Raw genomic sequence first — 14,241 nt, 5'->3', positions numbered from 1 at the left:
AGCAGGTGTGACTTTGTTGGGAGACGGGCTGTGTGGTCCTGAAAGAACTGCCCTGTCTGTCCTCTCTTCACAGGCCTCCACGTGTTTCCCACTTTCGTGGTGTGCGAGCTCACCATCCTGACGGTCCTCACCCTGTCTGTCCTCTCTTCACAGGCCTCCACGTGTTTCCCACTTTCGTGGTGTGTGAGCTCACATCCTGACGGTCCTCACTCTGTCTGTCCTCTCTTCACAGGCCTCCACGTGTTTCCCACTTTCGTGGTGTGCGAGCTCACCATCCTGAGGTCCTCACTCTGTCTGTCCTCTCTTCACAGGCCTCCACGTGTTTCCCACTTTTGTGGTATGCGAGCTCACCATCCTGAGGTCCTTACTCTGTCTGTCCTCTCTTCACAGGCCTCCACGTGTTTCCCACTTTCGTGGTGTGCGAGCTCACATCCTGACGGTCCTCACTCTGTCTGTCCTCTCTTCACAGGCCTCCACGTGTTTCCCACTTTCGTGGTCTACGAGCTCACCATCCTGCTGGTCCTCACTCTGTCGGTGGTGATCATGAAGGTATTGATCCTTTCAGTGATTTGTGATTGGTAAAAAATCATTTTATTTTTGGCTTTACATGTCACACAGGGCACATTACTACCTCCTGGGTCTAACTCCCTGCCCACAGCTACGCTGAGTCTCTGAGCCCCCAGCAATGCAGGTTACCCAGAACACCAGTCTGTGCAGCGGTGCCTGGGGCAGGGCTGGGTGACGGTGGAGGTGGTTTGGGTTTGTTTTTTTGTCTGTCTCTGAATTGAGTATGTTTAACATTTGGAGTTAAAAAGCTGGAACGGGAGAAATGGTTTTCCGGGTCCTGCAGTGAAGTCGTGCACTATAATTTGACTTTATCCTAAGGGAATCTGAAGAACTGCAGAGCCCGACTCTTGTGGTGCCTGCAGGCATACATTTTCACATCCACGGAGAATTATTTCACCATCTCCGCTGTCTGTTCCCTATGATTATGAATTATTGAGTTGTATGTATTAACTTTCAATGTCTTAACCTAGTCTGTAACGAGCTGGCATTGTGGATTATAAAAACTGACTTAAAATATTTCCATTGGAAGGAGCCAGAATCCCCAGTGGTTGTCTAGCTGCCCCACCAGCTCCAGGCTGCTTACCGTCTGGATATTATTTCATGAGAGAGATACGTTTCTCTCTTATTAAAAATAAAGTTTCCATTTGAACGCCATGTAACATTTAACACTGTTAATTTAGTCTGGGAGCAAAGCCTTGTTTCCTGAATATGAACCAAAACCCTTGGTTTTGCCTTGGTGTTCTGTGTGGTTTTATTTTAGACACTTTGTGTTTATTTGGTGCCCCTCTGTACGCCCCTGCTATGTGTTACTCGAGCGCTGTCCCAGCGCTTATGTGTCCTCTGTGTTCTGTGTGTTTGGCTGTCGGGCTCCGGCTAAGCAGTAACATGGGGCTGCTCTCACAGTTTGTTCTGGCAGCACTGGTCTTGTCTCTCCTCTTGCCGAAAACCAGTCAGTACATCAAGTGGATCGTGGCTGCAGGGCTGGCCCAGGTCAGCGAGTTCTCTTTCGTGCTGGGGAGCAGAGCGCGCAGAGCGGGCATCATCTCTCGGGAGGTGAGTCTCCACCCACTTCTGAGTGCTCACCCTCGGGCTGGTGCTTTGTCACTGTTCTGCTCCACTCTCCTCTCGCTGATGTTTGAGCACCATGCGCAGTTGTGTGTGTGTGTGTGTGTGTTTGTGTGTGTGCAGCTGAGTGTGTGTCTATATTTCATTTTGCACTTATATTTTTCCTCTGCAGTTCTGCCCATTTTTACTTTATTCAACTTTATTATTTGCCATTTTTAACTGGCTATGACCTTAGAATTTGATGAGCATCACTTGATGATGTCATTGTCACTAAATTTGATAAGAAGGAAGTTGTTTCGTGCTTGGCTGTGGGGTGTGGGGTGTAGCTCTAAATGTAAAAAGGACTGCTGGCCCCAGAAGCAAACATGCCGCAGTCTGTTGCTCCCCAGTGTTAAAAGTTTAGTATTTAAAATCTGAATATTCTTTCAGGACCAGATAACTGAGTAGTGTTATCCCTGAATCATCAAATGGCAAATTGATGCTGTAACTGAGAAAAGCATTTGATAACTAAAATTAGAGTATTTCTGTTTTAGTGAAAACAAGATGGAGATTAAAGGGAGCTTTTTTGTTATTAAATGTATAAAATATTGGGTAATAATGTAGAAATCTGAACTCCCTGCTTTTGAACTGTTGGTTCACTAAGAAACCGCGTGTGTGTCAGGGCTGGAAACCTGTTCTGTGTAGGCTCGGAGGCTGCAGCAAGCAGCTGCTTCTGTGTGTCCCAGGGTAGAAACAGTTTACTTCAGGGCGTTTTTAAATCATGGATTTGTGGACATGCAAGTTTCTGAATACAGGGGCTCCTTGGGTTACGACACAGTTCTGTTCCTATGACAGTGACATAACCCGAAATTTGGTGTAAGTCAAAACACACCCTAGCCTAACACAAATGGAACACTTGCACTAACAGTCCAAAATGGCATAGGTGAGCGTACTGGGGGACGCCGACTCCCTCCCTCATATGCCGCGTCACCAAACTAGTTCACCATGTAGTCCGTAGGTATGGTGCGTCCTAAGCTGAAACACTCACATCTTAATTTTTTAAAGTTTTTATGGGAGTGTCGTAAACTTGAAATGTCATATGTCAAGACATATGACATTTCATATGAACTTAGAACTTGATGAGCATCACTTGATGATGTCATTGTCACTAATCAAATCTTTATTTTATTCAGCTTTATTATTTGCCATTTTTAACTGGCAAATAATAAAGTTTAATAAAGTAAAAATGGGCAGAACTGCAGAGGAAAAATATAAGTGCAAAATGAAATATAGACACACACTCATATGTTATATGTTGTAACCCGAGGACCCCCTGTAGTGATGTCTATTCAAAATTATTTTTGTCCCTGTAGCCCTCTTCTGCAGTCTCAGTTTTGCTTCTTGCCCCTTCTAATGCCTGGGTAAGCACAGTTGAACTCCTGGGCCTGCTCTCTGAAGCCCATGCGGGGGATTGCCCTGCTGTCACCCCCTCGGCATGCAGGGACCACAGTGGGGGGGGCTCCCTATTGCCCCAGCGCACGGCATCCCTTCTCACATTGTGATATTGTCGATCAAGTATGCCTTGCCAAGTGATACTTTGAATATTTGGTTCTGCACACCTGCTCTCTAATAAATATGGGTTGAACGAATATAAAAGTTCTTGTTGGTGCATGTGAAATGCTGGTAAGCATTCAAAATTAAATGTCTCCTTGCGTCCATAAGTGTGAGGGAGGTTAAGTCTTCATATCAAAGAGCACCTAAAACAATTGGTGAAGAATGGAAATTTGTGCATGAGCTCCATCTGAGACCTGCCTTGAGGCTGTGCCCTCACTGTAAGTGACCCCCACGGGGTCAGAATGACTGCCGAGCGAGCCCAAGGGGTGACCCCAGTCGCACAGACTCCAGTGTGTGAACCAACGATGATGCATCGACCTGCTCAGTTTCCACTGAAGGTCACATCTCAGTCCACCTCACATCTAAATGTTGAGGTACCTGTGTCTGTATGGGGTATACCTCCGAGCATACCTGTGGTTTGGGGTGGACACAGTAATCCGGTGTGAGACCAGACCCAGTCTTACCTGTTACAGGTGCACCGCCTCATCCTTTGATGACGCTCAGTTTTACCTGTTGCAGGTGTACCTCCTAATCCTGAGTGTGACCACGCTCAGTCTTCTACTGGCCCCTGTGCTGTGGAGAGCTGCAATTACCAAGTGTGTGCCACGGCCAGACAGACGGTCCAGTCTCTGAGGGCGCCCTGGTGGTGAACAACTCGTCAGAGCAGACCAGTGCACTGGAGCGTAGACGTTTTGGGCAGTTCTGTAGCTGGACTTTGGGGAACAAAATATGCTACTAAGGAGGGAGGTGTCTTATTTGCCCAGCTTTACAAACTATTACTGCCATATTTTAGAATTTTCCAGAGTAATTTATTGCATTCAATTGATCATATGCACAATATACACATGACGCTGCATTTTACAAATCGCCTTGACTATTTTGCCTGGATGTGCCTTTTTTTTCTGAAATTAATGTTAACTTACTATTGTTACTTCATCAGTTCATGGGTTTTTTGGTAAACAAAAAATTAGAAAGCTTATTTATTATAGAACTTTAGTGTTGTAATCTGTTGGTCAACATTTGTTATTAAACGTTTCTGTGATGTGAAATTTTAATTCTAGCAATGAGTTTGGAAAATTATTTCTGACCCATAAAGCCTATGTTTTCTAAAATGAGATAAATATCTTCTAAATGTCTTTTTCTATTATAACAATTTTAAATAAAATACTTTAATGTCAATTTTATTAGGTCTATAATTCTTTTAAAATACTTGGTTTTAGCATTCTTTAAGACCTGTTATGATCAGAATATAATTAATTGAAACTTATTGAAAACTATACTACTCACAAAAATTAGGGGATTTCAAAATGAATATGAAGCTATAAAATATCCCTTAATTTTTATTTACTTCATTGTAAAGTTTTGTTTTGTTTTGTTTTCTCAAGAGAGGGTGAGACAGAGACAGGAAGGGACAGAGATGAGAAGCATCAACTTGTAGTTGTATCACTTATAGTTATATTTTTAGCCTGACAGGCAGTGACACAGTGGGTAGAGTGTCGGCCTGGGATGCAGAGGACCCAGGTTCAAAATCTCAAGGTCATCAGCTTGAGCATGAGCTCACTGGTTTGAGTGTGGGGTCACTATCTTGAGCATAGGATCATAGACATGACCCCATTGTCGCTGGCTTGAAGCCCGAGGTCGCTGGCTTGAGCAAGGGGTTACTGGCTCAGCTAGAGCCCCTGTTTAAGGCATATATGAGAAAGCAGTCAATGAACAATGAAGGTGCCACAACAAAGAATTGATGCTTCTCATCTCTCTCCCTTCCCATCTGTCTGTTATTGTCTGTCATGTTCCCCTCTTTTGCTAAAAGAAAAAAGAAAAAAAAAATATTTTAAATAAGATTTTTGTGTTTTACTAATCTTTTTATCTCATTTTTATTTATTGATTTGAGAGAGAGAGAGAGGAACATTGATCTGTTCCTATATGTGCCCTGATTGGGGATTGAATCAGCAACTACTGCGCTTTGAAATGATGCTCCAATGGAGCTATTCTGCCAGGGCTGTGTTTTACTCATCTTAATCAATTTTTTTTGTTAAGATGATTTGTATATCACCACACTATTCTCTAAGAGACTGAATTAATGCAATGCTATCTACATATTTTAAGCCAGAGTTTTCCTAAATATTGGCTTTAAGAGCCCAAAATGTTGACCAAAATACTTGGACAGACATGTTAGATGTAATTTAGTGTTATAGATATAAATTATGGATTGCAGTAATATAAATTAAAACACTTTACAATGGCCTGACCAGTGGTGATGCAGTGGATAGAGCATCGAGCTGTGACACTGAGGTCCCAGGTTTGAAATCCCAAGGTCGCCAGCTTGAGTGCAGGCTCATCCAGCTTGAGCACAGGCTCACCAGCTTCAGTGTGGGGTCACTGGGTTGAGCAAGGGATCAATGACTTGATCCCAGAGGTCGCTGGCTTGAGCAAGGGGTCACGTGCTTGGCTGGAGCCCCCCCCCCCCCGCCCCCGTCAAGGAATGTGTGAGAAGCAGTCAGTGAACAACTAAAGTAATGCAACCACAAGTTGATGCTTCTCATCTCTGCCCCTTCCTGTCTCTGTCTCTCCCTCTCTTGCAAAAACAACAAAAAACAACAACTTTAAATGAAGTAAATTATATCTAATCTGAAGTAAGTCAGTGGAAAAATGATATAAATGCGCTTATTTTTAGAAAATAACATTGGTTTTATTAATTTTTAAATTGTGCAGATGAGCCCTGGCTGGTTGGCTCAGCGGTAGAGCATCGGCCTAGCGTGCGTAGGACCCGGGTTCGATTCCCGGCCAGGGCACACAGGAGAAGCGCACATTTGCTTCTCCACCCCTCCGCCGCGCTTTCCTCTCTGTCTCTCTCTTCCTCTCCCGCAGCCAAGGCTCCATTGGAGCAAAGATGGCCCGGGCGCTGGGGATGGCTCTGTGGCCTCTGCCTCAGGCGCTAGAGTGGTTCTGGTCGCAACATGGCGACACCCAGAATGGGCAGAGCGTCGCCCCATGGTGGGCGTGCCAGGCGGATCCCGGTCGGGCACATGCGGGAGTCTGTCTGACTGTCTCTCCCTGTTTCCAGCTTCAGAAAAATGAAAAAAAAAAAAAAATTGTGCAGATGATCTGGTGCCACTCCCTTCAAATCCTTGGTGTATACACACAGCAGTGTGCTAGGCATTCCGGGCCTGGGCTGCTATCTAAGGATGCTGAGGCTTTCCTGTCCCAGCTGTAACACTGTATTATCCCACCCAGGCCAGCTAGAATACACCGAAGACCTCTGGGATACATTCTATCTTGTTTTGTGTCTCCAGAACCCACAACACAGCCAGAAGCTGATTACATTTTGTTGAACTGAAGGAAACCTATTTGATGTGCTGACATCAAGTTTTCAACAAACATGGAGTTCATATCACTCTGTGAAAAGGAAGTAAATAAAGATGCATACTTAATGACAAGAGGATATGCCTCTAGAAGACCTCTGCCTCTGGAGAACGCTCCGTGGAGACTCCTAGGTCATCAGGGCACCTCGAAGCCACGGAGAGCTACAGCGTTACCCTGTGCCCACTCCCCCCTCACCAGTACCAGGGCCCATCCTCCCTCCTCAGCACCTCCCTGGGTATACCTTCCTTTCTCCACCTACCCAGGCCCACCCTCCTCCTGCCCCAGGACTTGGCCTCTTCATCTTTTACTCACCTGTGTCTTCTACACCGTTCTGTGTCTTTTGCATCTATAAACTCGCTCCAATCTGCCCCATCTTGTCCTCACAAAGCCCCCTCTCTCCCCTTGTCCTCACTCTTCCTTCCTGGCCCAGATTTGCAGAAGTCTCAGAGCACTTGTCTGCATCTCTCCAAACCCCTGCTCCTGGGAGCTGCAGATACCAGCATTGAACCTGTCCCCCCCCCACTCCCCGTGCACACAGGCCGGCCACCTCGCAGCATTTCCTCGTGCATTTTGTGTGGCTAGGACATGTAGGGCGAATCCTGTTTTAGATATGTCTGCCAAAGGAAAAGTGTGTTTGCTGACCAGCCCACTAGTGACATCATCATCTTGAATTTAAAAATTGGTGCCTGAAGGTTTGAGTCCATTCTTACGAGATCTGCATGCTTGGAGAACTGAGTTTCCAATCTCGGGAATTCTAAAGACAGATTGGAAGAAGGGGTGTGTTGGCCACTTCAACACCAACAAAAACCTAAGCAAATACCAGCTGACTGTGAGTGCCCTATGTCAGGTGTCCCCCGAGCACTTCATCTGGGTGGTCATGTGTCACACCTGGAACTCCATCTAGCCTGAAACTTCCACAACCACCTCATGCCCCTAGCTCTTCCTGCTCCAAGTCCCCAATGCTCACCACACATGCTTCAACCTATTGGTACCCACGTGTGGTGTTCCTTGTTTCGTGGGTCTGTGAATCCCGTCTCCTGGACATCTATAGGCAGAGCCATCCTCTTTCTTGGTGACCTAAAGCTTTGCTGAGGGTTCAGAGAGCAGGCTCGCAGTAAACCAGCTCCCTCAGTTCACATAGCTTGATGCATCACACTAAATGGATATGGAACTTCACTCAGGCTTAAAGGACTCACCAAATAGCTACATAATTACACAGCAGAAGATTAAGGTGTGAGTAATGGCTGTTAAAGCAAATCTTTCATGGGAGATCAGTTAGAAAAGAAACTTGCCTCAATTTGTGTAAGCAAAGATACAAAATCAAACATTACGCAAATCAGAGGTGTGGAGTGTTTAGAAGTGAGGAAGATGGTTACTGCCTCTAGCAACCCATGATCTGCTGCAGCAGACAGACACGAATGGGGCAGAAGGGACTCAAGGAGACAAAACAGGCTAGATCAGGAGAGCCAGGGGCAGGCAGGAGGAGTTAAATGCTGTGGTCTGGAAGGCCTCTTGGGAGAGGCATATGGGTTGGGCTTGCAGGTGGTCAGAGGTCATTTAACAGTGTGCAGGGAGGGTGTTCCCTGCAAACACCAGCCTGAGAAGAATCATGGCACTGCAGGGGCGAGGCTCTGCTGTGTCAGGGAGACAGGTAGAAGTGGACAGAGCAGAAGGTCCCCTGGGGTCCCTGAAGATGAGTCTGTCCCAGTGCTAATCCATGGTGTGGTGGACGATGCAGTCAAAGCCTATTCAAGCCTGACCAGGCGGTGGCGCAGTGGATAGAGCGTCGGACTGGGATGAGGAAGACCCAGGTTCGAGACCCCGAGGTCACCAGCTTGAGTGCAGGCTCATCTGAGCAAAAGCTCACCAGCTTGAGCCCAAGGTCACTGGCTCGAGCAAGGAGTTACTCAGTCTGCTGAAGGCCCACGGTCAAGGCACATATGAGACAGCAATCAATGAACAACTAAGGTGTCGCAATGTGCAACGAGAAACTAATGATTGATGCTTCTCATCTCTCCATTCCTGTCTGTCTGTCCCTGTCTATCCCTCTTTCTGACTCTGTCTCTGTCTCTGTAGAAAAAAAAAAAAAAAGCCTATTTAAGAAGACAGCAACAAAGGTACAGTACACATCCCCTGGGGATGAAGGTTCTTCAGAGACAGAGTATGGAGATGACACCTACATCTGCTTTGGACGCAGTGTTTCCATCACCTGAAAACAGTCGAGGTATGCCAGAACCCAGGAGGGGTGAAAGTGAGGCACAGATTCGGGCCCACCTACAGGAATGAAGTGCCTGGAGCCAGGTGCGAGTGCAGTGCAGGGATAGCCCCAGGTGAGACTGAGACCCCCTGGGCATGTGCAGATGGCTTTTAAAGAATACAGCAGGCCCTAGCCAGATAGCTCATTGTCCCGACATGCCAAGGTTGGGGGTTTGATTCCCCGTACAGGGCACATATAAGAAACAACCAATGATAGTATGAAGGAGCGGAACAACAAATTGATGTTTCTCTCTGTGTGTGTCGCTGTCTCTCTCCCTTCTTCTCTTTCTAAAAAAAAAAAAAAAAAAAAAAAGCAACATGAAATGGAGAGGCAGAGTGACCAGGTTTTGCAGGATGGATGTCTGCTCTGATATCTTGGACTTTGGACAGCCTGCTCCCTGGAACTCCTTGGATATCATTCTTATGTCCAGCCCTTGGCTGGCAGCACAAATGTCAAGATGATGTGTCATTGTTCACAGTTCATATAATCTATTCCTGTTGCCCCGCCAAACAATATGGTATTGCCTCTGACCCCCAGGCTGATACTAAATCTTTGCAACCTAATAAAGGTAGAGCCCCAGGTCCACACTCTGTCTCTGTGACCTTAATGTGTCACATTTGGGTATGCCATGCACACTCCAGGAATTGTATTATAATAACTCTTGTTACTCAAAAATTCATGACGGTTTTTCCTGAACTGCATCCTGTGACTGTCATAAGACCACAAAGGCCAGTCCAGCCCAACACTGGTGGGGGAAATGTTTGTGGGGCTTATTATGAGTAATATGGGCACAGAGAAGTGCCTCAGGCATTCCTAACTGAGAGCATCACTACCGATGGGCTGGGGGTGACATAACAGACACAATCTGCCAAAACTCACACAAGAAGAACTAGACAATCTGAATAGACTTATATGTATTAAAGAATTTGAATCAGCCTGACCAGGCAGTGGCGCAGTGGATAGAGCGTCGGACTGGGATGCGGAGGACACAGGTTCAAGACCCCGAGGTCGCCAGCTTGAGTGCGGGCTCATCCGGTTTGAGCAAGGCTCACCAGCTTAGACCCAAGGTCGCTGGCTTGAGCAATGGGTTACTCGGTCTGCTGTAGCCCACTATCAAGGCAAATATGAGAAAGCAATCAATGAACAACTAAAGTGCCACAACGAGAAACTGATGATTGATGCTTCTCATCTCTCTCTGTTCCTGTCTGTCTGTCCCAATCTATCTCTTTCTCTGCATAAAAAATAAAAATAAAAATAAAGAATTTGAAGCAATAATAAATAACCTTGAAAAACAGGAAGCACAAGGCTCATATAGATTCACTGGTAAATTCTACCAAACATTGGAGGAAGGAATTGTACTAAAAGCTACAACAGGCCTGGCCTTGGCTGAGTAGCCCAGTTGGTTAGAACATCATCCCAATATACCAACGTTGTGAGTTTGATCCCTTGTCAGGACACATACAAGAATCAATTGATGAATGCAGAAATAAGTGAAACAATGAATTGATGTTTATCACTCTCTCTAAAAAAAAAATCAATAAATAAATAAAATGAAAAAAAATTAAAACTATACCAGGCTAAGGAACAGAAATCACATTACTATATCAGTAGATAAAGAGAAAGCATTTTATAACATTCAACACTCATTCATAATTCTAAAAAACTCAACAAACTAGCAATAGAAGAGAATTTCCTCAACCTAATAGAGAATAACTACAAAACTGTACAGCTAACATACTTAATCGTGAGAAACTTAAAGCTTTCCCGCTAAGATCAAGAACAAAGCAAGAATTTCCTGTCACCACTCCTTTAAAACATGATACTGGGCCTGACCTGTGGTAGCACAGTGGATGGAGTGTTGACCGGGAACGCTGGGACCACTGGTTTGAAGCCCTGGGCTTGCCCGGTCAGGGCACGTACAAGAAGCAACTACTATGAGTTGTTACTTCCTGCCCCCCCACACCCCTTTCTCTCTCTCTCCCTCTCTATCTCCATCTCTCTCTTCTCTCTAAAATCAATCAATAAAAAAATATTTTAAGAAAGTTTAAAAACTCCCCTAAAACCCATTATACTGGAAGTCATAAATAATGCAATTAGACAACAAAAGGTACTAAATTGGTAAGAAGGAAATAAAGCTACCTTTGCAGGTGAAATGATTGTAGAAAATCCAAAAAAAAAAAAATCACCACAAAACCTCTGAAACCAGTAATTATAACAATGTTACAGGATACATGAACAAGGTTAATATACAAAAGTTAGTCACTTACCTACAGAATATTCCAGCAATGAACAACTAGAATTTGAAATTAAAAACATAATACCATTTACATTAGTATTCTTAACATGAAATACTGAAATACAAACACAACAAAACAAATATGTATAAAATCGACATGAGGGAAACTACAAAGCTATGACAAAAGACATCCAAGAAAAACTAAATAAATGGAGAGACATGTTCACGAATAGGAAGCCCCGTGCATCATGCCAAAATGTCAGTTCTTCCCAATTTGATCTATAGATCTAGTGCAATCTCAATCAAAATCCCCGCAAGATATTGTTGCAAGATATTGTTGCAGATATTAACAGACTGATTCTGAAGTTTATACAGAGGGACAAAAGACGCAGGCTAGCCAATATAATATTAAAAGAGAAGAACAAAATCAGAGGACTGACACTATTAAACTTCAAGACTTACTATAAAGCTACAGTAATCAAGACCTTATGATATTGGCAGGAGAATAAGCAAATAGATCAATGGAAAGAACAGAGAATGCATCAAAGGCACTCATCTTGGACAAAGGATCAAAGGCAATATGGTGGAGAAAAGATAATGTCTTCAATGAATGGTGCTGGAATAACTGGATGTCCACATGCAAAAAGCATGAATCTAGACATAGCCCTTCCATTTTGCACAAAAATTAACTCAAAAATAGGTCATAGACCTAAATAAATATAAAGTACCAAACAATAACCTTTTAGAAGATAATAGAAGAAAATTTAGATGAACTTGTATTTAATCAAAGCAGTGAGGGCACAATCCATGAAAGGAATAATTGGTAATCCGGACTTTATAAAAATTTAAAACTGCTCCATGAAAGTTGCTGTTGAGCGAATGAGAAAACAAAGCAAACTGGGAGAAAATATTTGTAAAAGACATATCTGATAAAGAACTGTTATCTAAAATATACAAAGACTTCTTAAAGCTTAACAACAAAATGAACAACCCAATTAAAAAGTCTGCAATAAAAAAGGGTTGAGGGAGATAGAAGAGGGTCAAGGGGGTGTAAATGGTGATGGAAGGAGACTTAACTCGGGGTGGTGAACACACAATACGATATACAGATGAGGTATTATTCAACTGTATACCTGAGACCTATCTAATTTTAATTAATGTCACCCCAATTAAATAAATTCAATTCAAAATGGGCAAAAGAACTGGAGAGGTACCTCATCAAAGAAGATAAACACATAACAAATAAGCATATGAAAAGATGCTTCACATCACATACCATGAGGGAACTGAAATTAAAACAATAATGAGATACCACTACGCTCCTATTAGAATGGTGGAAATTCAAAATGCTGACAACACCAACTGCTGGTGAAGATGTGGACCAACAGAAACTCTCATGCATTGTCGGTGGGGATGAAAAATATTACAGCCACTTTGGGAGACAGTTTGGCAGTAGCTAACAAAATATACTCTTACCATACAACCCAGTGATCATGCTCTTTGATATTTACCCAGATGAACTGAAAACTTATGGCCACACAAAAAACCTGCACATGGATGTTTATAACAGCTTTGTTTGTAATCATCAAAACTTGGAAGCAACTAAGATGTCTTTCATTAGACAAATGAATGGATAAATAAACTTGTGCATCTACAATTTAATATTACTCACTGCTAAAAAAGAAATTAGCTATCAAACCATGGAAAGATGTGGGAGAACCTTAAATGAATATTACTATGTAAAAGAAGCCAATCTTAAAAAGCTACATACTGTATAGTTCCAAGTGTTTGACATTCTAGAAAAGGCAAAACTAAAGAGACTGTAAAAAGATCAGTAGTTGCTAGAAGTTAGTATGGAGGGAGGATGAAAAGATTTGAGTACAAAGGATTTTTAGGATGGTGAAACTGTTCTGTATGATACTGGAATGATGTATATATGTCATTATACATTTGTCAAAACCACAGAATGTACAACATTAGGAGTGAGTCCTAAAGTAAACTGTGAACTTTGGGTTATGGTGATGTGTCAATGTAGGTTCTTTTATTGGGCAAATATAAAAGCCAATATGGCCCTCGCCAGTTGGCTCAGTGGTAGAGTGTCAGCCTGGCGTGCAGGAGTCCTGGGTTTGATTCCCGGCCAGGGCACACAGGAGAAGCACCCATCTGCTTCTCCACCCCTCCCCCTCTCCTTCCTCTCTGTCTCTCTCTTCCCCTCCCACAGCCAAGGCTCCATTGGAGCAAAGTTGGCCCGGGCACTGAGGATGGCTCTGTGGCCTCTGCCTCAGGCGCTTGAGTGGCTCTGGTTGCAACAGAGCGATGCCCCGGATGGGCAGAGCATCGCCCCCTGGTGGGCATGCCAGGTGGATCCCGGTCAGGTGCATGCGGGAGTCTGTCTGACTGCCTCCCCGTTTCTCGCTTCGGAAAAATATACACACACACACACAAACACACACACACATACACACACACAAAGCCAATATGATTATATATATTTAAATTTATTTATTTTAGAAAGGAGAGAGAGAGGGGGAGAGAGAGAAGGGGGAGGAGCAGGAAGCATCAACTCCCATATGTGCCTTGACCAGGCAGGCTCAGGGTTTCGAACCGGCGTCCTCAGCATTTCCAGGTCGACGCTTTATCCACTGCGCCACCACAGGTCAGGCCTGATTATATTTTTTGTTTGTAACTCCACTTCTTGTTTCCTACATGATTTAAAAGACAAATGTACAAAAATAATTATAAACCCATGTTATTGATCAAATAATGTATATATAGATATGTAAATGGATTAAACTCCCCAATTAAAAGACATGGATTGGCAGAATGATAAAAAGCAGGATCTGACTATATGCTATTACAAAAAACCCACTTTTGATCTGAGGACACACACAGGTTAAAAGTGAAAGGATGGAAAAATATTTTATATGTAATTAGCAACCAAAAGAGAGCAGGGTGGCTATACTGATATCAGACAAATAGACTTTAAGTAAAAAACCGTTCCAAGAGGCAAAGAAAAACATTGGATATACTAAAGATAACATAAGGTCCTTCTTTGTCTTTTGTAATAATGATAATAGGGTGAACTCACCTAGAAGATAGAATAATTATAAATAGAGCTGACCACTGAATAGCATGGCTTTGAACTGCATGGGTTCTATTG

At 43.6% G+C, this 14,241-nt stretch overlaps 1 protein-coding gene across 2 annotated transcripts in view; it reads left to right on the top strand.

Annotated features, from left to right (window-relative positions):
- TMCO3 (transmembrane and coiled-coil domains 3) overlaps positions 1-4,397 on the top strand; it is a 65,965-nt gene extending 61,568 nt beyond the window's left edge. For both annotated transcript variants that reach the window (XM_066235883.1, XM_066235881.1), the window contains exons 12-14: positions 470-549; positions 1,471-1,620; positions 3,745-4,397. In XM_066235883.1, coding sequence (XP_066091980.1) covers positions 470-549; positions 1,471-1,620; positions 3,745-3,858 — 344 coding nt within the window. In that variant the 3' untranslated portion in view covers positions 3,859-4,397. The remainder of the gene's footprint in view (positions 1-469; positions 550-1,470; positions 1,621-3,744) is intronic.
- Positions 4,398-14,241: the final 9,844 nt, after the last annotated feature.

The sequence above is a fragment of the Saccopteryx bilineata genome, chromosome 6 (genome assembly GCF_036850765.1).
Source record: "Saccopteryx bilineata isolate mSacBil1 chromosome 6, mSacBil1_pri_phased_curated, whole genome shotgun sequence".
Lineage (NCBI taxonomy): Eukaryota > Metazoa > Chordata > Mammalia > Chiroptera > Emballonuridae > Saccopteryx > Saccopteryx bilineata.
The sequence above is the reverse complement of the archived record's forward strand: the minus strand, read 5'-3'. Positions and strand labels throughout refer to the sequence as shown.